The following is a 27,736-nucleotide window of genomic DNA, read 5'->3' as shown; positions in this document are numbered from 1 at the left end:
ATAAGACCTGGACCCTACTCAATGAGTCTGCATGAACATGGAGTACAGGGCATGCAGGTCACTAACCAAAATACTCTACTACTGTCATTAAAAAGCTATGCAGCTGCAAGCATGGCTCTAAATCCAAGGTTTCTCACTTAAATGGAAATTGAAATTATGTGTAGAGTGTGGTTTCATGACTCTTAGGCCTTTTGTGGCTACGTTTTGTTTTTTTCCCCTCACATTTTGGTCTGCTCTTTGTAGTTGAAATGAATAAATTTACTAAAGAACACTTTCACAGAGATGGCAATGTGTCTGATATGCCCATGTCATTATCTAATGTGACTGATATAATCTATTCTATATAATAAAGCTTTTAATCTATATTATTTATTTATTTATTTATTTATTTATTCATTTTTGGTAGTAGTAGTAGTACTAGTGGTAGTACTACTAGTAGTAGTAGTATCACATTAAGTGGTTCTCTAAAACCAGAGAACAAAATTCGAAGGCATACGTCTATTTATAATGAAATGTAAATAATAGATAAAACGGAGAAAAAAGGTGGAGGGACATACAACAGTATGTGCATATTGTGCTACATGCATATTCGATTAACCACCAGAGGGCGACATAACAGATTTCACCCATATCGTATAATTTAACAGTAAATGATTGACAGGTGTAATAAACCAATGCATGTCTGCAGAATCTGTTCAATAACCAATAGGATTAGATCAGAGGCCACCTCAGCGTGGTAGGCTCGTGGTCAGCTGTACTGATTAGATGTGGATTTGACACGGAGGACTCACTGCGGAGAGGACAGCGGCTTCGCTACTGGACAACTAATATCATTTTCCCATTTGACAGAAACTGTAAAACACAGTTGCCGAGGTTTGTGGTTTTATATAAGTAACGTTAACATTATTAGCCATAAAAAAATTGAATAATGTCGTTTGCCTTTTGTCATGTTATACCTTGCGCACGTGTCACTGTGGCTGTTGCGCTAAATCAGAGGCAGTGCTAAAATAGTTAGCTTTCTGTGCACACGTTAGCAAGGAAATTTTACTTTGACGTCAAGCAAATAGTCAGTTTCCTTGTGAATAAAAATTGTTCAATAATTTAAACTGAACCTAAAGCAAGTCGGTGAAATAACTATCCAAGTTTAGCGAACCTATCTGAAAAGAAGTTCCAGTTGCCGCCAATTTAGCCAACTGTTAATTTTCTTCTGTTTTTTTCTTAAGACGTTACTTTATCCCGCTGAAAAAAAAGACGTCACGGCGAAATTCATTGCATTTTTTTGTTCATGTCCCCTTGTTCGTCAGCAAAGTCTCATTGGTTAACATTATGTGGTAATGTACTTGAAACTGAAGCATGAAACTTCGTATATTTTCTAAATGAAAGGTGCTAAATCAGATTTTGTTGTTGCTTTCTGTCTAAAATATAAGATTTTGGAACTACTGAGGACCAAACTTTGGACTTTTTTCAGGCTGTGCCTTATTGGGACCACTCTCTCAGAACCAAGATTTGTCACAAGGTTAGATCTAGCATGTTTAAATTATTTATTTCCACCCCTAAAACTAAAATTATAAGAAAGAAGATCTGTATTAAGAACCCATTCCAGTTCCTGCCCTGCTAAAGTTGAAAATAATGCCATAACGTGGTAAACAGCAGGTCTAGGTATCTGACCCCATATCTACAGAGGCACACCTTGGATTTATTTCAACTTTTCAGTGGATATTCTATTGTTGTATGTGCAGTAAACAACCAAATATTGTGAATGTGTTATGAAAATTATAAATTTTACAGCACTTTGAATACATCGAAAATCCATGTAATTTACAAGCTTTCAAGTTTAGTGTGCAACACAATAATTAAGTTTCATGACATTGAAAAATGAAGATTAATTAATTTAGATGGTTAAGTGAACTGACTTCAATATTATAGCATGTTTGACCATGTTAAGCAATTGATCAGTACAATAGGGTGCACTAAGGCACTGAGTGGTAATTGGCAAACTGAAGTTCTTGACAAATTTCACCCTTACACTGACAGTGATACCTGCTGATCAATAGAGTGAATCACTATCCCTGGCCAGTCAACCATGACTTAGACAACAGTGAGAGATTAGCACTAAATTTAGTTAAAAATTAATAAAGTTACAGCATGGTGAAGGTATACCAAAATGCAAGTCGTCAACTGAAGTTCGCAGAAAACTGGCCATACTCATATGACAGTACATCACTTTAAAAATTCATCAAAAATTCAATTTTGGTCAAAAATAGCTGAAATTAGGAATTTGTTCGTTTCAGATATAGCTTTATCAGATGTGAGACCCTAACCCTTTTCTTAGAAATTCCTGAGGTCATGGTGACAAATGTATGAAAATTCTGATGATCTGACATGGAATGACCCGTTTGCTAAACTTTTAGAAAAGCTTCACAAAAATGGGAATGGCAGGTGCACTGTGTTTTAGCCGAGCTGGTCTGAAGAGTCAGTCCAAAATGTCCAGACCTCTTATTTTATGAAGAAACTTAGTTAGTAAACGTTATGTATTTATGCTGATAAGGATTGCCGTTAAATTATGGCATTTTGAATAGCTTACTGTTTGGTGTGATGCTCTTTCCATGCCGCATCTTTTGTATTGAATACTGTTCAGTGGATAGCCATAACAGTATGTCCATAATGATAATTATTATAGCATAATGGTGTTGATAGTCATGGCAAAAACTAAAACTATTGTAGTATTCCGTTTTTAAAACTCTGAATGCTGAACAATGCAAATGTGTAACTTGTATATATTTCTCAACAGTAGGTTTATTTTAACTCAGACATACTAAAGAGGCTGCTGGGATGGATCCAAACAAGCCTTCGGGACTCTCTGGTCCAACGGGCATGGCTTGGCTGCAGCAGCTGGGACGGGGGAGAGGACTCCAGGCTCCAGAGCTGGCTAGAGGACGTAGCAGAGGGCTGCAGCTCCCCACAGAAGGGCCTGGTGTTGGACGAGCCAGAGGTTTCACTGTCCCTGGTGATACAGCAGTAGCGCAAATTGGGCGAGGAACAGCTCTCCCCACGAGTGGACCCACGACTGGATTTGCCAGAGGGCTACCTTTGCCACTTGATGATGGAGGACTGGGCCGAGCCAGAGGAGTTCTGCCTCGTTTGGAACTGCAGCATGGACGTGCACAACCGTGCGAAACTGTGACACAAGTCCCGACTGAAGAGACGCCGCCATTGAAGTCAAAAAAGGAAGTTGCAACTGAACATGTTAGTATATTGATTTACAAGTTTTATTTTATCAAGATTAACCTGGTTTCCTCTATATTAAGGTCTGTTAAGGTTTTTGTTGTGTTCACAGGTTGGCATGCCTACCCATGGTCAAGGCTCAACTCTGGTGTCAATGTTTAGAGGTATGGGCATCGAGCCCTTCAAAACCTCAGGGGGACAAGGAGCACCACCAGTGGGTCTGTATTTGAAAAACATAGAATTAAGTTAGATGTGTTGGGATGAAAAGCATCAAACAATTGTGTCCCACCAAAGAAACGCAAATCCCACCACTTACAGAGAATATAGAAAATACGAAATATTAGCCTGCGTCAAATTAAGCCTAAATTCTGTTTACAACAAAAATAAGGACAATCCTGACAGTTGTAATTTGCTGTGTTTACAATGAAAATATCAAAGCCAAATTAAAGCTGCAAGCAGCGTTGGACGGGCCCTCGCCCCCCTGCGCACGTCAGGGACGGCGCGCGTGTCGAAGCGTAGACAATTCGTCAGTTTGTGCCAGTTTTAAGGGTATTTTTCAGTGCTTTTATTGTGAAAGAGTTTTGGCCTTTTATTTTGAAAGGCCGCGGAAGTCCTAGTGTGTGACTGACAGGACTACTGGCAGCTGCTGCATGATCACACCAAAATGCAGGCACACACACTCACTCACTCACTCACACCAACACACACACACACAAACGCACGTGCACACACGCGCACACACACACACACACACACACACACACACACACACACACACACACGACGCCAACAAAAACCCACCGGTAGTACATTCGCTGCTGGTGCCCCTCTGGCCACTAGCAGCGCCCCTCCAGCAGATGGCGCCTTTAGCATGTCCTAGTGTGTGACTGACTTGAGTAGTGGCAGCTGTGGCATGATCACACCAAAATGCAGGCAGACAGAGAAATCCTCATTCAATCCAGTGGAGAAATCCATAAAACCCACCCCTGTTTGAGGGGTCACAGCTTGGTCACCGTTTGAGTTGCAGACTTGATTCAAAGTTTAAACGAGTCACGAGACTTGGATCTATAAATCTCCCATTTACATGATTTTGCTATCTTTTACCGTTTTTGAATTATGGCAGTTTTAGTTTGAGAGTGTTTTCTGCTCCCTCTGAGCTCTTACAATGGGTGTGTATTGCGCATTCCTGAGGCAGCTAGAGTGAGTCACATGTCCAGGCAGAGTGCAGAGCAGAGCACACCAGAGTCAAAAATGTTTGAAAACTCTTCACAGCTCCCACAAACTTGGTCCAATCCACATCAAAACTACATATTTTTGTAGGAATTTTTGTCCTCTTTCCATCTGCATAGTTTTCAAAGCTGTCAGACTTTTACTTTAGACTCCAGAGGCCTAATTAGTGCCAAGTGGCAGCCTCGTCACACCAGAGTCCATGGGAAAAAATGAGGTTTTGGTTTTGGCCACTCCGACTTTGAGGGCTTATAAAATCCAAACGAATCGAGTAATGACGGAGTCTTTAGCAACTTTTGTTCAGCACTGTGTCCTCTGTCATCTGTTAAATTTTCAAGCCGCTGACATTTACAGCCTGGGAGGAGAGAGATTTTGTTCAAAGTGGAATTTTGGGCGAGAACGTGAACATTCCAACGCAAATTGCGGACTTCCTGTTGGTTTTAGAGGGGGTGTGTCAGTGCGTGATTTGTAGGGCTTGATGAGACCTACATTTCGGCATTGGTTTGGTGTTTCTATCACATTCCTGTGGGCCGCAGCGGCTGCCTTTGTGTGCCTAGGTGGCGCTACCGAGCCCATTTTTGAACTTAGGGGGTCCGTTTGTCCATTTTATCAAATTTTTCGCCAGACCTGGCCTGCGTGCCGAATTTGGTGAGTTTTGGAGCATGTTTAGGGGGTCAAATTAAGGGTTATTTAGACGTAATAATAATAAAAACGAAGAAAAAGAAAAAAGAAACGAAGCAAAAACAATAGGGCTTCGCACTGTTCCAGTGCTCGGGCCCTAAATATTAACATTACCACTGCAGCCTACATTAATTATTTAACTGGGACAAGGACCTAAAAGCCCTCAACACTACTACTACAAAGAATTCGAAAACACTGATAATTTCAAAGTAAAATAAGTAAACAAAGGTGTATGACTTTATGATGACCGTCAAAAACCTTACAATGTTTGTGCTACTCATCCACAATGTTTCAACAATTAATTCTTGCTCTAACTCTTGCTCTAACCCATTATAGCTTAAATGAAGTCTGAGCTAAAGGCCAGGCAGATATGTGACTGTTGAAATCTCGGAGTCACAAAATACTGGCTAAATATTACTTGAAATCCTCATAAGACATACCATATTTTTTTTATTGTGCATTTACGGTGCGGTTTATTATGTATGAGCAGTAAATGTAATTAAGGTAATTCAAGCCAAGTAAGCAGAAGCAATGAATACCTTGGTAAATAAGTCTTTTTAATTATTGGAATTTTATACTTTTAACATGATTTTCTTAACTATCTGTTGCAAGACTGAAAGAAAATAAATTAATATAGCATCAATATGGAAACTTAAGAAAATGTGTAGAAAGTCAACAGGTGGGGTGCCCAGGGATGCCTACCAAACACACTGCAAAACTGGAGCCCAAGAAAAAAGTCACTCAAAAGTGCCACAAATGAGAAATCAGATGTTGCATTTTGTTGCAGGCAGGGGAGCTGCTGGAGACTTTGGAGGAGAGTTGAAGCAGCAGTTTGCCCCAGTCGGTATTGTCAGTGGCCCAGGGGGTGTGAGCCAGCCTGAGGAGGTGATGGGCAGAGGCAGCAGGTAACACACAGGAGCGATCAGACTCCATTCATTACTGCAGCAGAGCTTCTCAGTTGCCATATAGTTACAGTCAAACTGCAACTATTGTTAAATTTAGATTTTTTTTCCCCCTTTTATATGCCATGCATTTTCTGAAGAAGTTAGTTGACCAAGGTTTGAATCAATTTAGTGAAGACAATTGTTGAGTACTGAGATTGAACTGTTTACATAATCATTTTGATGGTGCATTTCCATTGATACTCAATTATGCATTGAGTATCAATGGAAATGACTGACAAATTTTGATCAAAATGTGCTGTTTCTATATTTATTGAGCCTTTGGAAAAGTATGAAAATTTAAAATGCAGAAAAACTTGTGGCACCTGTATCCCCCTTAGCCTGACTGCAGAAGGGCAAATAGCATAATCAAATTTTGAAAAAGTTACTTCCTGTTTTGAATAATGAAACACATTCAGCAAAGAATGGTATCAGAAATGGTTTTAAAATGGTGTTGATATAAAAGTACTGAACCCCTTATCAGCATGTTCTCAGATGATATGCAGCTGGCTGTCACTGAATTGAATTTGTTGCAGCTTCCCTGGTCGTGGCTTGACTCCTCATACGATGGTGGGGATTGGAAGAGCAGTGATGCCTCTGCTGAGAGCTGGAAGAGGCCCGCCTTTATCTCCCGCTTTACCTCCAGGTCCGCTTCAGTCTTTGACTCCAGCCTCCGACCCACCAGCACCTCTCCAGCCTCAGAGCTCCTGCATAGGTATGGCTAATATAATCAGTGACGCTGACTGTTTTTGTGGCCTTAAAGTATTTAAAAATCATTGTACATAACAAACCGTAGTCCACCTCAAGTGAATTTTAAACAACGTCTGGTCAAATATTGTAAGGATAAAATGCACAGTAGTGTTCATTTCCGTTATTTGAGTTGAAGTGGATAAATAGTCTTTCTGAATGCCAGGAACAAATCACACCCACTGCTGAAGTGGAGGGGGACTTATGAAATTGATTAGTGTCAGGTAAATTTTTATCTTTATTTTGTGCCAGGCAATGGCAGCACAGTTGTATATTTTTCAAGCCCGAAAGTAAGTAAGTATTGTAATTTGACAACTCATGGTTAGATAGCCATGATGGTTGACTTATACATGGGAGCTGCAACAATATGGCATGTCTGGGAATAAAAAGTAATGAGGTGTGGAAGAGAACAATAATTTAAAATGCAAAAAATCATAGGACCCATGTCCCCGTCACCCTTGACTAAAGAGGTCGCTGAGGTTTCGCATGGTGCACCGTCGATGGCAGAGTTGAAAATGGAGGCAGCCCCGTGAGTACAAACTTTGCTTAAACTTTACTTATGCCTGATACTTTTTTTCCCTAGTATATTGTATGTTCATACATCATGACACCAGCCAGGTATGCCTTGAAATAGGTGACTACATGGGAGGGATAGCAATTTCGAGTAATTAACATTTGTGAAATTACGGAGTTTCTTTTATTCATAGTTTCTCTTATTCATTGTTCGTTCTTTTTGGTGAGTGAAAGTAATATTTGGCTGTTAAACAATTAGCTAATAACCTACATGAACAAACTAAAGAAATGATCACGCCCTGCCAGCAAAGAAGTAGCAGGTGTCTGTTCAGCTCACCTTACCTCAGTAAGGCTACAGCGCCATCCTTTAGATTCAGCTGGAACTGTGAGGTTCAAATGAGAGAATCAGTGGAACGTGGGGAAATCGTTTCGATTCCATTGTAGACAGGTAGGGCTGTATTCAACCAAAGAAAATCTTTGTTTACTGAAATTTGACCTGCTCTTAGACCAATCAATTGATCGTTGGGGAAAAAAATATCTGCACATCAACCAACTTGGACTCAGTGCACTAGTCAAATAGGTGATTACTTCAGGAGTACTTCATGGTCATACACATGTTAATGAAAAACACACTGATATGTTAGCTATTGAGTAGCTAAGATATCAGAATTGAACAATGAATGTCTTCGCCACATGATAAATTTGCTTTGCTGGTGTAGAGTGTCTTACATTGTTGTGAAAGTATCCATTTGTTACTATGTATGCTCTTTCCTGTTCAGTGAACCACTTAACAAGGCTGGTACAAAAGGAACTCCTGTAACTATTGGCTCAAACTCAGTTACCATTCACTGCAAGAATGAAGCTGTTTATCAGTACCATGTTACATTCTCGTAAGTATGATATCATGTTTCATTGATTACTCAGTGTTCCCTCTGTGGTCATCCAGTAGTCATTTAGCAAAAGAAAAAAAAAATCAGTACGATGTGGCCAAATTTCCGCCTGGTGTTTATAATTAGTTTTTACTGTCACAGCTCAGTGCAGCCTGTGCTAGAACCATATCATGCATTAAAATGGACGTTCTAAAGCAACCATTTGGTAAATCAGATTTGTCTGAAGTAACTTGTTTTCCAATGATATCTTTCAGCCCAAATGTTGAGTCATCCGCAATGCGTTTTGGAATGATGAAAGATCACCGTTCAACCACAGGGGAAGTAGTGGCTTTTGACGGATCAATACTTTACCTGCCTGTCAAGCTGGACAATGTAAGTATCTCCTATCTGGTTATTTGTCTAGGTGTAGTGAGTAGTGTAACACAGGTTTGGGTATCAGCTGAAATTAGCAAGCACCACAGCATGTATTTGAGTCAAATTAAAGGGTCATATTTTGAGTAGATTCAAATGTAAGAGTCGAGACTCAAGGTGTTCCTACATCTGGAAATTATGGAAAATGACATCATTATGGTATTAAATATTCATTTTGTACCATTTTACACTAGGAAATGCTTCAGAACACAGGGGTTAACCAAAGCCCATTGAGAGAGAGACCCGAACCACAGCCATTGGCTGCTGGGACAGAAAAAAAGAGTGCACTCCAGTGTTTTGGGCATGGGGCAGTGCTGGGGCTAAATGCTATAAAATAATCATTACATTTGATTCTAAATATTTGTGGGAAACTGTCTTTGTTACCATAGCCCAATATTTATAATGAAGACATAATTATAAGCTCCCTTGACCATCACTTATTTGGTTTTGGCTTTTATGTGGAATTTGATCTTTGCAGGTGGTGGTTCTCAAGAGTGTCAGACGGACTGACAGTGAGGAAATAGAAATCAAAATCCAAATGACAAAGATTCTGCCACCTAGCTCAGATCTTTGCATCCCCTTCTACAATGTGGTGCTTAGGAGGTAGGCTTCTAGTAACAGGGTACCTGCACACATCTGGAAAATCGGAATAAAGTGAGTTTGATCATCTAAAAGTTGGGAATTGCACAGTAATTTTATGTGAGTATGGAGAAACAAAACCTAGTTAAAATTCACTATACCTGTGAATTATACCATTATAGGCACACTCATTTCACATATTGCAGTATTTGTTGTAAATCAACTTCCAAATATATATAGTGAGGAATATTCATTGCCCTGCAATTTTGCAAATCATGCAAGGATACAAAAATTTTACAATACAGCCAAAATCTCCTGATTTTCAAATATGAATATTTGGTTGAACCACCCAGCCTATAATGTTCTGCTTCTGGGGCTAACAAAGTGGTCACCATTCAAACCATGGAACTGATAACTCCCTGTGTATAGCAAACATTTCCCTGGGGACTGTTTTACGGCAGAGAGACTGTTTTACGCCACCCAGTTACAAGTCCTCAAAACACAACAGTGCTGCTGCTCTTAGGAAAACTAATGTGGACGACTTAATTACAGTGATGGAATACTGGTATGAAGAAAGTTTCTGAAAGTTCATTTTCATATCAGTGTAAAATGAATGGAAACCAATGCCTGGATGAAAGATAGAGAAAATACTTGCTTGATTTGGGAAGATAAGCAGAAATGTGACATATATACATTTTAATATTACATCAAACATGCAGACTTACTTGTATGGTCCTTCAACATGGGAAATATGTAGGAACCTTGTCTCTCGATCTACTGTCCACAATGAGTCAGGTCAGGTCAGTTTTGGATTCAGGTCAGTTTTGGACTTGCCCAAGACTGGGATGAGGAAAACAGCATGGCCAGTTCAGCGCCATCTGTATGAGAAGGGGGTCTAAGTGCAGTCTTGTCATAGCTAATAAATAAATCCCCTCTTTGTTCTCTAGAAAATGTCTCTTGCATTGTGCTCACTCAGTAGCTTCAAGCTAAAATGTGCTCCCTAGAGAGGCCTCAGCTGTTTCACACAAAGCCAGTCTTTTTAATAAAATGGTCCATTTTCACTCTTAATCCTAAAAGCCCTTCACTGAAGTAAACTAAGCAGCTAATTATTGTAAGCAAATATGCTGCTACCAACACCATCCCCTTTCAGAGGAAAACTAGAGTCAGCTCAGGATGTTCAAGTGAAAGGACATGCGATTCAGTATCTCTACTTATTCTGTCAAGGGTAATGAAGATTTTGGGACTGAAGCTTGTGGGACGTAATCATTACGATCCAGAAAGCGCAGTCATTCTTGGGAAACACCGGTGAGTATAGATTACATTTTCATCACTATAGTTAGACTGCAGCTTATATCTTGAAGATTTGACAACTATATTTCCTTCCAAACATTCCTTCCTTCTGTATTTTTGCAGGCTGCAGGTGTGGCCAGGCTATTCAACCTGTATCAAGCACACAGATGGAGGGTTGTACTTAAATGTTGATGTGTCCCACAAAGTTCTGCGGAATGACTCGGTGCTGGATGTCATGTTAGTCCACTCAGCAGCTCACTTGCTTCAGGAGCCACAGCCGTCACAAAAACATGCATAATTAAATGGAACTTAATAGTCCATTAACATCTGTAGACAGAATTTCAAAATTATATTGTTCTTGTAAAAACACAAATTAGCAATAACACAAGTTTAGTATGGTAAGTCAGCAGTTTACGTATACGCTGGTAAACATTTTCAGGTTTGTTATAGACGATGGCTTCAAATTATATCTTAAGGCAGGTTGTTTAAAAGTCTGGTAACTAGGCTGCAACTTGGTTGCCTGTGCCTTTAAACTTTACTTTGGAACAGAAAAATTACTGGGGTCACTGTGACTGTAGGTATACTACACAGTAATAAACATCCTCTGATAGAAAATCAGCGCCACCTCATGTGGAATTTACAGGTAATCAAAAAGGTATGAAGAAAGTACTATTCAAGTGAGATTGCTTTATGCAATAGCCTTAAATCTTAATGTAGGGTTCTCACTGTAATGTTGAATTTGTACAAACAGACCTGTGCAGTTGCTTTTTTTTTGTCATGTGGGGTGTCAAGTGAATACAGAATCCAACAATGACCTCTTCATGGCAGAAAACTACATGAAAATTAATATTTTTGGAGCATTTGAAAATTAAGATGAAGCTGTGGTTTGGTTTGTACCTTGTTTTTTAGGCCAAGGTTTGGCTTGAAATCATTGAACTAAAAATTTAACTGAGATTTGATGATGTTCTTTGTTTTTATTTTAAACAAACCAACAATTCATCATCAATAGCTGTAGTGGGCTTTTGCCAGTTTTCTTGTAAAGGTCAGGCCAGTGTAGCAGCAGAATGTGCACTGCTTATGGAAAAGTCAATCGTTAGACATAATGTTATTATGAACCAAAAGCAGTGTTGAATGTCTTACACCATCAGTGTGCTCATGGTAATTTCACATCATGCTAAAAAATGAACCTAATAAGCAAGAACTGTGGTGAAAAAATAATCGCCACACATATGGTTTGTTGATCTGAGGAAAGCAGGATCTGTTTTTGGTTTTGTTACAAACTCATTAACACACATAAACATATACAAGGAAAGTGTGAAATCAAAGCTCATATGTTCACACTTGTGTTTTTGATATAGCATTTCATACAGTATTCCGAGTTGTCTATGATATAGTTTAGCAGTCATAGTTGTCCCTTTTTGTCTTTTTCTTATTATATTTTTTATCTCAGGTAATGTATTTTTATGCACATGTCTCTCTACCTTGCATCTATGGGTACTGTGACATGTTAATAAAACTTTAAACATTACAGTATGTCACGTATAAGCCACACAGAGTTTTACAGATTACATATTCTTTGAAATATTTATGCATATTTAAATGTATGGTTGCAAGATACTCAGTCTGAGTGCATCTGTCTTGTCAGATAGATTTGTAAATACAACCCACAACCACTGCAACCCTGCCTTTGGGACATGTGGTTAGAGTAAGAGGTGAGTTGGAGGGCAGTGGGAAGCAACTTGGGAAATGCTAGAGGCTGAAAGCGTCTAGCTATCAAATTTATTTATAAAACCCTTTCAAGAGGCAAGAGCAAAATTGTGACCTTTGACTCTGACTGTCCTCCAGGAAAGTGATGTACCAGCAGAGCAGTGAGAACTTCCAAGACGCATGCACCAAAGAGCTGATTGGCAGCATCATCATCACGCGCTACAATAACCGCACCTACCGCATCGATGACATTGAGTGGAATAAGTCGCCCAAAGACACCTTCACTTTACATGATGGTTCACAGACCACTTTTTTGGACTACTACAGGTAAGACTGCTGTGTTCACTGACTCGGTCCCAATGAAGTGGGAAGTGTACTTTTAAAACTCTGTTTTTTCACAGTGCAGTCATTTATTTGCTGAATGGACTGTTTTGAAGCCTCCTGTACAAATTTGTTTTTGTAATTGTTCAGTTAAACTTATGTATTGTTATTTTTGTAAATATTAATGATTATGTTACTGCATTGGCCAAACAGCAAAAATTACGGGATTACAATCCATGAAATGGACCAGCCTCTGCTCATCCATCGGCCGAAGGAGAGATCCAAACCTGGAGGAAAGGTAAAGCTTCTCCTCTGTACTAATTAATTCAACATTTCCCCATTCTGTTAAAGCTCACAGGTCAGTCATGATTTCTGTATTGGCAAAATAAAGCCCCCTCAGATTGGCATATCTGCAGCCTTAACCATGAATTCTTGCAGCAGAATGCCCCCTTGTGGTGAGAGTGGTTAACAACATATCACTGACTTTTTTTCTAACATGTTTTTACACATTTTATAATATGTGTTTCCCACAGGTTGACAGATTACTTATGGTTGGGGTGGGAGGTTCTACCAGTCTGTAACTATAAAAATAACTAATCCACATATTGATGTGTTACAGCAAATCATTACAGGAGAGATTCTCCTTGTGCCAGAGCTCTCCTTCATGACAGGCATCCCTGAGAAAATGAGGAAGGACTTCAAAGCAATGAAGGTAAAGCTGATGTGTCAGTAGTGGTGGGTAATTTGGCCCTAAAATAATATCACTATTTTATAAGTTATTTCTGTGATAACAATATTTGTGAGAATATGACAAAAAAAATGTTTTATTGTCCCCTTTTGTCGTTATAGTCTTTTTACATGTACAGATTGCCGTGCTTAATTGTACATCTGATCTTTTGTAACCAAACCACTTCCATATCACCATTTTTGGAACTAATGTTACACAAACTTTCAGCCACGCTTGCTCTTGTTGTGTATAACAATATGACATCATTACATCAGCAAGTCGGAAAATCTTCATGATCACAATATAAATTTTAAAAAATTATTTTTTGGGACCACTCTGGTGCTTAAAGTGAAATGAATAGTATGCAGTGGCTGGTGTTGAAAAAGCTCTCTGGTATTAGGGAAAAAAACAAAATGGTTCAAAAATTATTCTGACATAATTTAAATTTCTCTATAGTTGTGGGCCCAGAGTGCCAAACATAAATCGTCAAGTGACAAATCAATTAACTTGGCCAGGTTAACTGTGCAATGCAATTATTTATATCAACCAAACGCATCACAAAATGATTTAAAAATAGGCCAGAGGATTTTTTCTTCACATCTGCTATGCATCATGCCACTGAGAATTTTTTCATCATGAAAATAGTTGAATGCGCCAGTGATTTACATCATTAAACGCAACAGTGACCTTGTTGCAGAGACATAGTGGTTTTGCAGGATGAAAGCATATTTGTTAGTCCATTCTTTCTTAAAGTTCTGTTTTAACTGTCAGTTTTTCTTCTTTACATTTTTGGATAATGACATTTTGTCCTGCTAGACAGCAGGTTAATGTTGTGGTATGTTCCCCATCATTTCGACTGCAGCCAGCATTATCTGTATCATTCTTGGCATTGTAATTGTCTATTTGACAGTGTCTTCTTGGAGTCAGGAGTCAGTCTGATATGATATATATATTATTCATAATGTTACAAAACCATTTCTGTCTAGTGGAGTGGAACAGACATAATTTCATCTGAGTGAGGAGCACATTTTAAAAGGCTTGCTCTGATCTGATCAATCCAGAATGCCTTACTTCTCCAGGCCACAAATATGCCAGAGTTGAGATCACAGAAGTACAACCATCTGACCAACTCAGAATTGAATTTGCTTAATATATTACCCAAGTACTACGCCAGTCATACAAATGTATCTTAAAAATGAAGTTAAAGTGATTTTCACCTTTTATGGAAATAGTGAGCTTCATTCTCTTGGAGCTATAGTGTACATCACCTTGTTTGGCAGCTGATAGATTCAGAGGGACAGATACACTGGAGGAAAACCTGGAAGATGATGATGATGATGATGATGAAGGTGGCGATATTAAGAAGAGGTTAAAAAAATATTTTCAGCTGCAATAAGAGGTTTTCTGACCACTTGAGGGTACACAGAGCACAAATGCTATTTTAAAGACAAAGCCACTCTCTCCCTTTCTCCCTGTAATAGTTTGGGACCCTGTGTAGGACAGTTTGCTTCCAGAAAGTGTGCGCTCAAAGTGTCAGCCATTCAGTCCAGTGTATGCTATGCACTAAGCCAGTGTCAGTTGTTACACTGGCAGATTGTAGACTGAAAGTTTAAAAAAATAAATAAATAAATTGAAATGAGACACATAATACTCTCCCTCAATGCTCATTGGATTTCTTGGATTATTTGTTTTTGAGTGTCAGTTTCTGTCACTGCATTGCTGACTTTTTGTTTGCTTGTCTATTTGGGGATTGGAGTGAGTGATTTCAGTGATTTTTAAACTCAAAGCTTTTGTAAGTTGCACTTGCGAGATTGAAGTGAAATTCAGATGTTTGTCTGCAGAGTGTGCTGTTTCAGAGAAGCTTTCAATGAAGCTGATACCTGCAATCTGATGACATCTGTAAGCCCTGGTCGATATTTGGGTTTTGTCAGGTTTCATCCATCCTTTGCACAATCACACATAAGTTACTACAACTAAGGAATAAATATTTCAATAGCAAACAACCTACCACCTAAAAAAACAACAAATAAAGTTATATGTCTGACAGTTCTCTTGCTGATCGTAATTCTGGATTATCACTATCAAAATTGGTCATTGGAAAAAAGAAAAGTAAAGTGTAGGTGGGGTGAGACAGGGCAGAGGGTGTGAAAGCTCAAACCAGGCAGTAACAACATGCTGGCTATAAATTGTATGATGAAAAGAAAACCTACAATGTTGACCCACATTGCACAGAGATTTTATGCTGCAAAAAATATATAAAATTACCCTGCGAATTTGGTAGGAATCTATACTTAATATAAATGCAACTTGAAACTATTTCAGTGGTTTATCTTGTTACTGTTCATTTAAGAAAATCATTGGTTAAACGCAGTTTGTAATGGGGAAAAAAATGAACAGCCATGTAAACGAAAATGACTTGAAATAAATACTTCTGTGGAAAAGTAATGATGGATGTCATTTTAGCTCGAAACATTGAACCATAACTTATGTTGTATTTATGTTTTTGTTCAGTATAATTAAAATGTTGAGGTACAGTCTTCCTCAGGTTAAGGGCCTTATAAAACCAGTGTAGTGTCGATTAATTATACAAGTATGGATGCAGTCACCTAGATGATGTGCATCATATTGGGCATGGGTCACACTGAACACTATGCAGTATTTGATTTTTCATAAAAGCCAGTATTGTCTCCATGTTTAATCTAACGCTAGTCTGCGTTTTTACCACTACAATTTGAATTGCTATATCCTGAAAGAGTTAACATTTTCATTTTTGGAAAATGAAACGGTGCAAGAGTGAGATCTCAGTGCTACCAAAATCATTGACCTTTTAGAGGTTTAGAACAAAGATCATTACACAGAATTGTCATGGTCATATAACTGTTGTGGCCAGTTGGCTAGTTCAGAATAAAATGGTGTTTGTGGTTGGATGCTATAGTAACAGTGCTGATACAGGGCAGTAAAGTGTGCCACACTTAGTTGAGAAGATAATGTGGTGCTTTGTACTTGCTGAAAATACTGAATAAAGGTTAATAGTTTCCACCAACTGGAATATGGAAGTTAGCCTAGTAAAATGACAATAATTCTTTGTAACAGCAACAATTCACATAAAAGCCGCTGCTTGGACTACCCTGCTATGTTGATTTGAATGGGAAAGTCTGTTCTGCTCCAGTTCAAGTTCTGTTGGTCAGTATAATCATAATGTTAGGAATCTGAAATCTGAAAACAGAAGTTTAAAAGGAAGAGTGTGTGGGAACTTACTAACAAATGAGAATGGCTTTACTGCTCATTGTAGGATCTGACCATGCACATCAACGTAGGCAGTGAGCAGCACACCCACTCCATAATGCAGCTTGTGAAGAATATCAACACCAACCCCAAGACCCTGCAGGAACTCAGTGGATGGGGACTAGAAATCAGCACTGACATCCTTACGGTGAGGCCTTATATTTACATAAACATTTTTCTAAAATGCCATGTCTTCATGGCACTACCTGAATTTAATCCACTATCTTTAAACTATAAATGATCTAGCCTATTGAAATGCTCTCTTTTTGTCAACCTGCTACATCAGGTGATTTCACAGATAGTTCTTTATTTATGGTTCAAGGTGTGCTAATTATTAAAACTAGGCTGCTGTAGTCATCATTTGAAATGAAAACCTACAGACCTGCCTCACCTTGTCTTATGCAGCTGTGATATGATACTTGGGGACATAAAACTCAACTGCTGTGAACCATTGGTTTACATTGTGAGCCCATATTAGGAACATGACAACTAATCTTACCCAGCCAAATCAACCCAGTTAACATCTATAGCTATGTAAGTTAAGCTAATTCGCTAATAGTGAATGTGATGACAAAATCTTCACTCTCTTACAGTCATGTTGGGACCCAAAGGTGGTCATTTGAATGGGTCCCCAATAAAATGTGTTTTTTTGACAAATGTTAAACTCATGTTTTATGCTCTGTAGTTATAATTATGTTTATATTCATGGATGTGTTGAAGATGTATCTGAAAGTTAAATAAAATCCCAAATCTGAATATATATTCACAGTGAAACACAGTGATGGTAGCATCATGCTGTGAGGATGCTTTTCATTAGTAGGTACAGGGAAAGGATCAGGAAGGGTCAAATAGGGCCAGGACTGAGGGCAAGATGGACAGCAAGATGTTTCAGTCAGGACTGTAATAGTTTAAGGCAAAGACTGTTAATGTCTTAGAATGGCCCAGCCAAGCCCAGACCTCAACTCAAGTGTTCTTGTGCATTACCACCATAAGGGAAAACAATAATGGAACTCCCTTTCACTACTTTGTTTTCAATACCACCAGTCCCTCTCTTAAATAACTCTCTTGCATAGCTAACCTAGAAATAACCTAACGATAAAGCTTATTTACACAGCATTAAAATCACAATAAATTGAGCAATTTGGGGAAAAAAGGTGCTAATACTGCATTTCGCACTGTTAAATCTCTAGATCAGCACAGGGGAAATTCCTTCACTGTGACAGCCCTAATATCAGGTGTGCAAGACAGGCCATTGAAATGTGTTGGTTTCCTCTGTTTCAGATTAAAGGCAGAACTCTGCCCCTGGAGACAATCTGTCTCCAGACCTCATCCTTTGTCACCGGTAGTGATGTGTCCTGGTCCAAGGAGGTCGTCAGAGATGCTTCAATCAGTTGTGTAAGTTTGGGAGTGCATTGGTAGAAACTTGCAATACAGCTCTGCATTCTGATTCAACTTGAGGCAAAAATCTCTTAAATTTTTTAAATGGAAAGCAGAGTTTCCCCCAGTGGTAGGATTACAATCCTACCTATAATCATTGATATTTCATACGCTCTCCATTTTCGCTCTGTTAGTGCACCTAAAGCAATGTACTGAACATCCCAGTTAACTATTATTATCAAAATGATACAGCCAAATCTTTTTGTAATCAGTGTCTTGTACAGTTCACTTAGTGTGTTTTGTATAGCCAACCACTATATTCTGGTTTACTTTATCCATTTCTATTTTTATCCTGTTTCAGCTAGGCTAACAGATAAAGCTCCTGACACACCAACCTGCTGTCAGTAGCATGATCTAGGGCTGTGTAATAATGACTCTTATTATGATATGGATCATTTTATATCTTGATAACATTATATATCACAATATAACATGTTTTCTGTAAATTTGATGCAAAAATAGTCCATACGGAATAACCACAACTACCTTTTGATAAATTTGCAAACTAAATACAAATGAAAGGCATCCAGGTTCAGATTCAGGTCACTTTATTTGTACCCATTGGTAGATTTGTCCTGCAGTGAGTTGTCCATACACACATACAACATTGCATCATACAAACATAATAACCAGAAACCATGATAAAAGTGCTCCATAGCTCAAGGCTCCACCTAAAACACAAAATGACGAGGATAAAATGGGTTTAAAACAAGGATACAGAGAGTTTAATAAAACGGATACTTAGATACAATAAAATAATAAAAATAAAAATACATAAATAAATAAATAGTAAATAAATAAGGCATCTAGTATCTAGATGGTATCTAGTTACAGCTTGTTCAGCTCTATGATGGCAGCAGGAACAAAACTTCCTATAATGTTTTGTCTTCCATTTACTTTTCTCCTTTTTATTTAGTAATGGCATTGAGCATATCTGAAGTTTGCTTTTGCTGTCAACACCTTCCTTCCATGTAGCTCGCATCTCTCAGCTCTCCCTATCCTGCCTCTCAATGAGCTGTAAGTGGTAGAGGTGGTTTGTTGTGTTGGAGTCTGATGTAGGAACTGGTCTGCGAAATAATGTTAAACAGCTGTCGATGTTTCATGTCAGTGGACTGTTTGCCTAATCTTTGTGGGTCCTTAGTGTGTGTGAGAGAGAAAGAGAGAAACCTTTACTAGTCATTTTGAATTTTGCTGTTGTAAATTTGTGCTGTTTTTAGACTATACTGATTATACTGTATCTATACTATATTGCATCTTAATCATACAGCAATTTAATTTGCAGTTTGAAAGCCTTTAAAAATACAATCGGCTGCTGGTTCTCTCCCAACTGTATAGGGTATCCTATAGTCTGGAAAAGGAGAAATACACTTGGCGGAGGCCTGTATGCTACCTATGCACTCTACGAGTTAAGGTTTTGTTTCTTTACTAACTGCCCTGTCTTTCTTTCAGATTCCCTTGAATGTCTGGGCCATCTTCTTCCCACGCCGCTGTGCAGAGCAGGCTGATGAGCTAGTTTCCATTTTTCAGAAGGTCGCTGGGCCTATTGGGCAGCGACTAGAGCGGCCCATTCGTGTGGAGCTTAGGGATGATCGCACTGAGACCTATGTCAAGAGTATCCACTCTCAGCTGAACAGCGATGTATGAGATAACTATATAAGTGACAAAATACGGTGCAACACTTTCAGTTAGCATGTAAAATTGTATAAATGTAATTAAAAAAGGAATGAGTTTAGGAACAATAAGATGCAAGAACATGAAGAATATAATGGATATAGAATAGAATAAAAGTAAGAATAAAAAGTAGGAATGCCTGTGGTGAAAATGTTTCAGTAAGTAAACTAAAAGGTTACAAGTGTTCAGCCTTAGTGAACACTGAATACGTACATGAAGTGTTTTACATTTAGTCGTTATGCACTTTTGCTTAATTGTTTCTCTTTCACATCTGATTTCAGGCCAACATACAGCTGGTAGTGTGCATCATGGTTGGCAACAGAGATGACCTCTACATTGCCATCAAGAAGGAATGCTGTATTAAAAGCCCCATACCATCCCAGGTTTGTTGTATTGGTCCAAGTGCTTGTTTACGTCCATTTGAATTTATTTTTGTCAAGTAGGCATTAAAATGAAAGAGACAGAGAAAGGTAGGTAGAAAAAGAGTACCACTCTGTGGGATAGAAAGTCCCATGATATTGGCTTGAAGTCCTTAAACACGCCTGTTATGCAAAAAGGACTGGTCAGAACCTGGGGATTCCCTCCCCTCCTGAAGCTGTTAGTAGCCTTTGCTGGCCTCCTTTTCATTCCCAATTGTAGAGCTTTTCAAGGTGAGCTAGCTTTCAAGCGCCCCTTGGAGTTGTCTTACTACATTTTGTCTTCAGGGAACCAGTGATACCAGGTATCCAGCTGTTCTTTCAGTCAACTTTGTTCAGCACAGTCAGTGTCACCACAAGCTTTTGTGACCTCTGACGCTCACCCATAACACAGCTGGGCCCAAACTTGGATCAGTCACGTTGAGGCATCATTACTGCATGAAAGTGTGGAGAGAACTGGTGGAAGCACACAAATATCACTCACAGGATTGCCTTTGAACAGGGTCCATGACAAGCCACACCCCTACTGGAATGAGCATGTGCACAGAGTGGCAGGTCCCTGCCCTTCCCCCCACACTGTAGTGAGAAAGACACTTTTTTGGCAGAGCTCAGCTGTGAGCTGAGTTGCAGAGCCATACAAGTATCACTTTGCCCCTGTTCCCAACTGGTATTAAAATGTGTCTTTGATGTTCTGTAGTCAAGTGGATTGCTCTCAGTCCGTCTGTCCACACCTGGCATTAAAATGCATCTCTACATGCGTCTCGCCTGCCCACTTGTGATTGGATCTCACTTTCCTGCTCTATATGCAAATAAACATGTATCATTTCAGAGAGGGAGGGGGAATTGAGAGTTTTATTGTCATATGCACAGTAAAATGGACAGTTACACCGCTAGGAAGTATTTACGTTGCTAGTCTTCCTTCCATGCAAAAAATAAAAAGGCATTTCACAGACAGCTGATATTCAACATGAGGGAAAATTCTTGCTCATTCCAGCCTCATTAATGTGCTGTCAATTACTTAAGAGGCGTTTAACATCTGTTACAGGCTTGACCCGATGACATTCAGGCTCAGATTATTTAATTGTTCCAGCAGGTCTAAGAGAGTTGGGTTCTGTGCTTAGTTGGATAAATCGATCTGTAATATTTCTGTAGTAACTGGCACACACAGTCACACAACCACCTGTAACATTTCTGTAGTATTCCTATAGTACCTCTATTGCAAATCGGCAGTGTAGTCTGCGAAAAACTGAAAAAAACAGTTCTCAGTGCAAGGCAGGAAGACTTTAACCACTCGCTTCCTATTTCCCATTTGTGTGCGTGGACAGGACGAGACTGCAGGGCTGTTGGCACAACAGTGGAAATGCGAATGTTTTTTGTTCTCATGGCTTGAGGCTGAGGGCCATTAACACCGTCTGGCTCACACAGCCCTAGCTTGCAGTGGTACGGCAGTGGAAAGATGGCTTCTGTCCTCTCATCCTCCTTCTGACCTTTTAAATACAAACTATATCCAAATGATCAATGAACTTTTTTCTGAACAGTTTCTTCATCCTTTGATTCTGCCTCTGCTGTACTGCTGTTTTCTCACCCGCATATCAAACGTGCAATTGTGTTTCGGAAGCATACACTTACATCAAAGTCCAACCCTGATTTGCCCCAATGCGCTCACTTAATGTGATGCCACAATTTAAATTTCCTTCATCGGTAAAAATGGTCCGGACAAATCTATACTGTGGCTCATATCTCAACTAGTGTATCTTTTTTTAGATAGTCTTTGTGAAATTGTAACTGCTGGAACATCATTTTCCCTTAAAGGGATCAACAAAACACTATCACAATGAATAGAAGAACAAAGGGGGAGTCTAACAGTAGTGGGTAAGAAGGACCTATGGCTCCAATCAGCGGTCTCCTGCTGAACATGTTCCCGTGGCTCTCCATAACGTGCAGTTGATGAGAGGGCCTGTCAACAATGGCTAGAAGCCCAGACAGTGTCCTCAGTCCCAGGTTAACTGCGCTCCTAATGGTCTCCCTCTGCCCACACAGTCAAGTAAGCTGTCGATAGTCATGCTTGAATTTAGGATGTGGTTATCTAGCTGCATCTTGTTGAAGCACATAATGTTGGATTCCCTGAACTCCCTCTTGACTCCTCATCAACACTGCTAGCTCATCCATCTTGTTGGCCGTGCTCTCACATTTCACATGCTAGAATGGATAGCAGGTTTATATTTACTCTTTTCATGTTTTATGCCTGCTCTGCATCTGGTTTGTGAAGCTCTCTTTCAGTACTTCAAGCCTCTCCTGCCAGAGCATGGTCGACTCGTAGTGCTGTCTGCTGGTTAAACAATGCTGCTCCTACTGGAGTAGACATTGCCTCGAACCGGTAGAAGTGGGCCAATAGCAAACAAATAGTATACCCTTCAACCACCAACAACGAATGTTAAAACAATTTATCTGTTGTTGTAACATCCAGGGAAGGTGAAAAAGTATTTAAAATGCACAAAATTAGCGCAGCACCATGGAAATTTAACCGTTTATAAAGTGATGCGAACAAACGAAAAGAAGGGTGGTACTAAAAAATAAAAAGCAGCCAGTATTTTCAATGAATATGACCAAATTTACAGTGAATGAAACGGTATGCACCACTTTGGGTTATGATCTGTTGCTTTAACCTTTAATTCCTCTTTTAGCGTCATTTAGCGTCTGTTATCAGCATGATTTCCAACTTTTAAAGTATTTTACAGTTGTTCTCCCTTAATTTTGTTAATCAACACTGGCTTTTACTTTAATCATTTTAGGCCATCAATGTCCGGACAATTTCCCAGCCACAGAAATTGAGGAGTGTTGCCCAAAAAATCCTCTTGCAGATGAACAGTAAACTAGGGGGAGAGCTGTGGACTGTCAGTGTCCCTCTGGTAAGTGTTATTCATCACTAGAGCAGGACTTTAGTCTGCAGTGCTGGATGTATGCCAAAATATATTATCACCTCTCAGTATTTCACTAACTGTTGCAGTGACTGGTTGAATGGACAAACTTAGCACCCATGGCCAACAGCCAGTGCTTTAACTGCTCTTATATATTTTCATCACAACTGTGTCTAATTAAGTTTTAACATAAATATTTATTACAGTATTTTATATGTAGGCATTACAGAAAGATTTTCAATTTAAAAAAAATGACAATAGTTGTGTGCCTGAAAACAGTTCTGTGATTTCATAACAGTTCTATAGTTAGCCTGTAACAATGAGATTTGTCATGATTTATGTCTAATTTGAGTTCTTTCTGGTCAGCAGCTTACATTGGGGTCTTATGACACACCACAGGACTTGGAGGCAACAGTTTGAGCTCAGTTTGTCACAGAGACAATCTGTAGACATACTGTGCATATCTTGACAAAAATAAATAAATAGATAAATAACTGGGTGCCAGGGCCACAGATAGATTTGCTGTGGGTTGTGTGCAACTCATCTAAGCTGGAGCAAATTAAAGTAATGGTAGGGGGGGCAAGTTTGCTGATACCTGCATTTCTACAACCCCAAAAATCAGGGTTGTAGACAAGTGTCTAGGAAATAAATTGGTTAAAATATGGAGTCTGATATAGAATAATGCAAGAAAAAAGTGAAGAAAAAAGTTGGGGACATGTTTGAACATCAAAAAAAGCTAGCACTTCATATTCAACATGTGCAAGTGCAATCATAGTGTTCTTGGAGCAGCATTATACAGATATTTCTTCAGTCTTTGAGCAAATAATGAGCCTTTGCTTCACTTCAACAGAAACACCTAATGGTGGTGGGGGTTGATGTGTACCATGACACCAGCAAGAAGTATCGATCAGTCATGGGCTTTGTTGCAAGTGTCAACAGGTAAACTGGCAGGGTTTCCTCCTTGATTTTTTATTTTAGTTTTTATTCTGTTTTATTTTATATTTATTTATTTATTTGCTCAGTATTAAGGAGAACCACCATTCAGAATGCTATGCAGGAACTCAGTTACTGAACAGCTAAACCACTAACTTCAGGTACTTAATCATCTGTCCAACAGATGGTACACTTTTGCTTGATGCAGAGATATTTGACTCCATACAGTTCACCCAGAACAGAAAACTAGTGTACAACTAGTGTATATACATTAGGACTAAGTGTCATTACAGAAAATTCAGTAAAATTATACTTTAAATTCACTTTTTTCCTCAAGCAGTCATGGTAGTAATTTTACAGGAAATGCTAATTAGCATCTGATTAGAAATACATCTGCAACTCAGTTTGTACTCTCTTCCTCAGCTCGCTGACCCGGTGGTACTCCAGAGTCACTTTCCAGACACCTACTGAGGAGCTCATCAATGGCTTCCAAGTCTGCCTGGTGGCAGCCCTGCAGAAATACTATGAGGTAAAATGACTAGCTAAGATGGCCAAATCCACCACATCTAACCCTTTTGGCCCAAAGACCTTTTCTTCCAGTTTCCACAGTTTCCACACTCTGTGATTCTCCCAGTGTATTTATTGTATCAGTAAAATAACAGAGTGTAACGGAAAATAGAATAATGATTATTCATGCAAAACTCAAATAATAGGATATCAACTCAAAAGCCTTGGATGACAACTTCTATAATGCCAGGAAAATACGATGTATACTTGTGTGTATAATATCAGAATCACTTAATTTCCTGTTGACAATTAACGCCAGAAATTATTTCAACAAAATTAGTAGCACGGTGCACACAGTAGGGCATTAACGAGACGGGGAGGGGGGGTCGGCACCTTTTTTTTTTTTCTTTGACTTTCGACAGACTCTGGTGAGACGTTTCAATGGGTCGACCTTTACGTTAATGCCCTAGTTGGAGGTAAACAAGGCAGGTTCACAAGAAACTACAAGAAGTATCAGGGTATCATGTCAAGCAAAAGCCATAGGAAACAAGGCAAATAAACATTTTAGGCTACATATATTGATGAATCCCAGAATTTTTCACAAATAGATTTACAGGTTTACAAACAGATTTGTGTGTATGCATTGTTTGTGAACGAAGCCCATTGTCTCTGAGAAACGCAAAAACACAATAATGACCGCTAGGCATTAGAGATATCACTACCATTACTATCAGTGGTTAGTACTGTCGCTTTAATGTCCTAGGTTTGAATGCTGACTGACCCAGATCCTTTCTGTGTGGAGTTTGCATGTTCTTCCTATTTTTGCCTCAGTTTCCTCCAGGTGCTCTTGTTTATGTTGGCTCAGTGTCTTGGTCAAGGGCTACAGATGAAGCGCTGCACTTTAGCTGGCCACTGCCTCTAGTATCTGGGATGGGTCAAATGCAGGACAAATTTCCTTACACATATCAGTATTGTATAAACTTAAGGATTGCCACTTAAGCACTTATAACAGCTGAGCAAAGGGTTGTAGTGATAGGTATGTTTTTTTTATTATTGTTGGTTGAACTTTAGTTTTGAGGAACACTTATCATTTTCCCTGCTATCTTACTTAATGTTATCAACCAAAATAGAACATTGTTTTGTCACAAGCATGTACCTGTCACTGTTAATTCTGGATAGCTCTTACCCAGTGGTCTGCAACCTAAACGTCAAGAGCCTCCTGTTAGTCTTCCAGCTTTACTCTTGAACACCTGAAACAATTAGTTTGTGTAGGTAACTTTTATTCTTCATGATTTTGACAAATCACCAACACAGGGGATTTAATCTCATTTGTTAAAATCAATCTAAGTGCGACTTAAACAACCAGTAACCTCAGGGGGAAGCATTGCTACCTCAGTCCAATCACATATTCTGTACACACGTGTACTACTAGTGTGCATGCTGGCTTCCTCTCCCCCTCCTGTTAGCTTACCATAGCTACGGTACTTAAGCTTTGCTTACCTTAGCTACAGAAAGGCAGAGAAGGGAGTTGGTTTACGAAACTTGCAGGACAGGTGACTCACTAGGACTGGGTTGGGGACCTCTGCTCTAGTCTAACAATGCAGTAGTGTGTCAGATTTGATTAACTTTGTTGTAGCATTTATTTTTGTAATATCAAGAAAATATATATTTGGATTACGCTGTTAGCACAAATTTTCTTGTCTAGCTTATAATTGTTTGTGCACAGGTAAACCACAACTTACCCGAGAAGATTGTGGTGTACCGGGATGGTGTGTCTGATGGCCAGCTGAAGATGATAGAGCTCTATGAGATCCCACAGCTGCTCAAATGCTTTCAGACCTTCCCCAGTTATGAGCCCAAGCTGGTCTTCATTGTGGTGCAGAAGCGCATCAGTACCACTCTCTACTCTTGGGCTGCGGACCGCTTTGGCACCCCTCCACCAGGGACTGTCCTGGATCACACCCTCACTCACAAAGACTGGTCAGTCCAAGTGTAGTACACTGATAAAATGTTAGGGCACCACACTTATTAGTCAAATCAAAAGTAAGCATGTAGGTATTGTAAAGATCCCACTGTTTTTAATGCAGCCTCTGCTTTTCAATGTAGGGTGGATTTCTACCTGATGGCACATCACATTCGCCAGGGCTGTGGACTTCCTACACACTACATCTCGGTGTACAATTCCACAAACCTCTCACCAGACCATTTGCAGAGGTAATGCAAACTAATAAACATTTCCACTGTTAACCCATCTGACTTTTAAACAAAGTCCAGTAAGCATCTGTATTTTAATGTTACCTTTTTTATTGGCAAATTGTACTGGACTGTGAATTAAGACCATGTAAAAATTAGTAGTCTTGTCAGTTGATTGTGGGATATACAGAAGATAATCCACAGAGGCGCACTTTTCTTGTAGCTCATTATGTAACAGATGTCACCTGGATTTTTTAAAGGCTTCAAGACTGTAAAAAGACTTGACACATATGCATTTATATAGTACCACTGTTCCCAACTAAGCCCAAAAGTTGCCCTTGCACAGAACAATGTCTCTCCCCATTTACAGTTTGTACACAATTGAAATCAGTCAGGAAAGCGTGCTGATTGCCTAGTAACTTCTGTTGAGCAAGCACAATACAGACTGAATGGAAATGTGCAGTTCTTACAGCAGTAAGAAAAGGCAGATGTGCTCATTTTCCAGCAGAAAACCTTAATTATTTGTTTATAGTTGCAGGTAAGGTAAAATGTCACAAGTCATATCATTGTTACCTCCCATTCTCCCACCAGGCTGACCTTCAAAATGTGCCATTTGTACTGGAACTGGCCTGGCACCATTCGTGTTCCAGCACCATGCAAGTATGCCCATAAAGTGGCCTTCTTGTGTGGCCAATACCTGCACTCAGAACCAGCTATCCAGCTCTCAGACAAGCTCTACTTCCTATGAGCTGCACCAGTAAGAGCCCCAAGCAAACTGCCCACACACGTGGATTACAGCAAATCCAGGCTTGGCAATGGCATGACAAAGGCATGCAAGGAAACAAATTAGTGATGACTAATGACTAGCAGTTATTGGCATTTAGAAGATTTCTAAGTACAGCTCAACAGTAAGGCCTGATTGAATTGTATTATATTACTGCATTGCAGCAACAATTTCAAATCTTGGTGAAAGTAAAGGAAACAGTTAAGTTTAAAGGACTGTGGAAGGTCCATGCTTTATAGATGCTGACTTTTGAGTTTTAAACTTTATTTTCCAGTTGTTTATACATTTGTTCCACATTGTTCATGTTGTTACAAATAAATGTTATTGATGTTA

The 27,736-nt window shown here is 39.2% G+C and overlaps 1 protein-coding gene across 5 annotated transcripts; it reads left to right on the top strand.

Annotated features, from left to right (window-relative positions):
* Nucleotides 1-732: 732 nt before the first annotated feature.
* Nucleotides 733-27,736, top strand: piwil2 (piwi-like RNA-mediated gene silencing 2). 5 transcript variants are annotated; one of them, XM_030061094.1, is made up of 24 exons: nt 733-873; nt 2,792-3,246; nt 3,338-3,443; nt 5,921-6,038; nt 6,611-6,789; nt 7,260-7,350; nt 8,114-8,224; nt 8,479-8,596; nt 9,114-9,238; nt 10,439-10,519; nt 10,628-10,741; nt 12,350-12,538; nt 12,746-12,830; nt 13,152-13,244; nt 16,552-16,692; nt 17,826-17,939; nt 19,431-19,619; nt 19,934-20,035; nt 22,861-22,977; nt 23,837-23,925; nt 24,343-24,448; nt 26,153-26,406; nt 26,533-26,640; nt 27,211-27,736. In XM_030061094.1, exons 2-24 carry the CDS (start codon nt 2,833-2,835, stop codon nt 27,365-27,367), a joined length of 3,201 nt encoding a protein of 1,066 aa, XP_029916954.1. In that variant the 5' UTR covers nt 733-873; nt 2,792-2,832; the 3' UTR covers nt 27,368-27,736. The 5 variants fall into 5 exon arrangements, with proteins under 5 accessions (XP_029916954.1, XP_029916958.1, XP_029916957.1 ...); XM_030061097.1 differs by having other exon boundaries at nt 760-873; nt 2,811-3,246; XM_030061096.1 differs by having other exon boundaries at nt 768-873; nt 2,795-3,246.

This window comes from Myripristis murdjan, chromosome 9 (genome assembly GCF_902150065.1).
Source record: "Myripristis murdjan chromosome 9, fMyrMur1.1, whole genome shotgun sequence".
In the NCBI taxonomy this organism is placed as follows: domain Eukaryota; kingdom Metazoa; phylum Chordata; class Actinopteri; order Holocentriformes; family Holocentridae; genus Myripristis; species Myripristis murdjan.
This window is presented reverse-complemented; position numbering and strand designations above follow the sequence as displayed.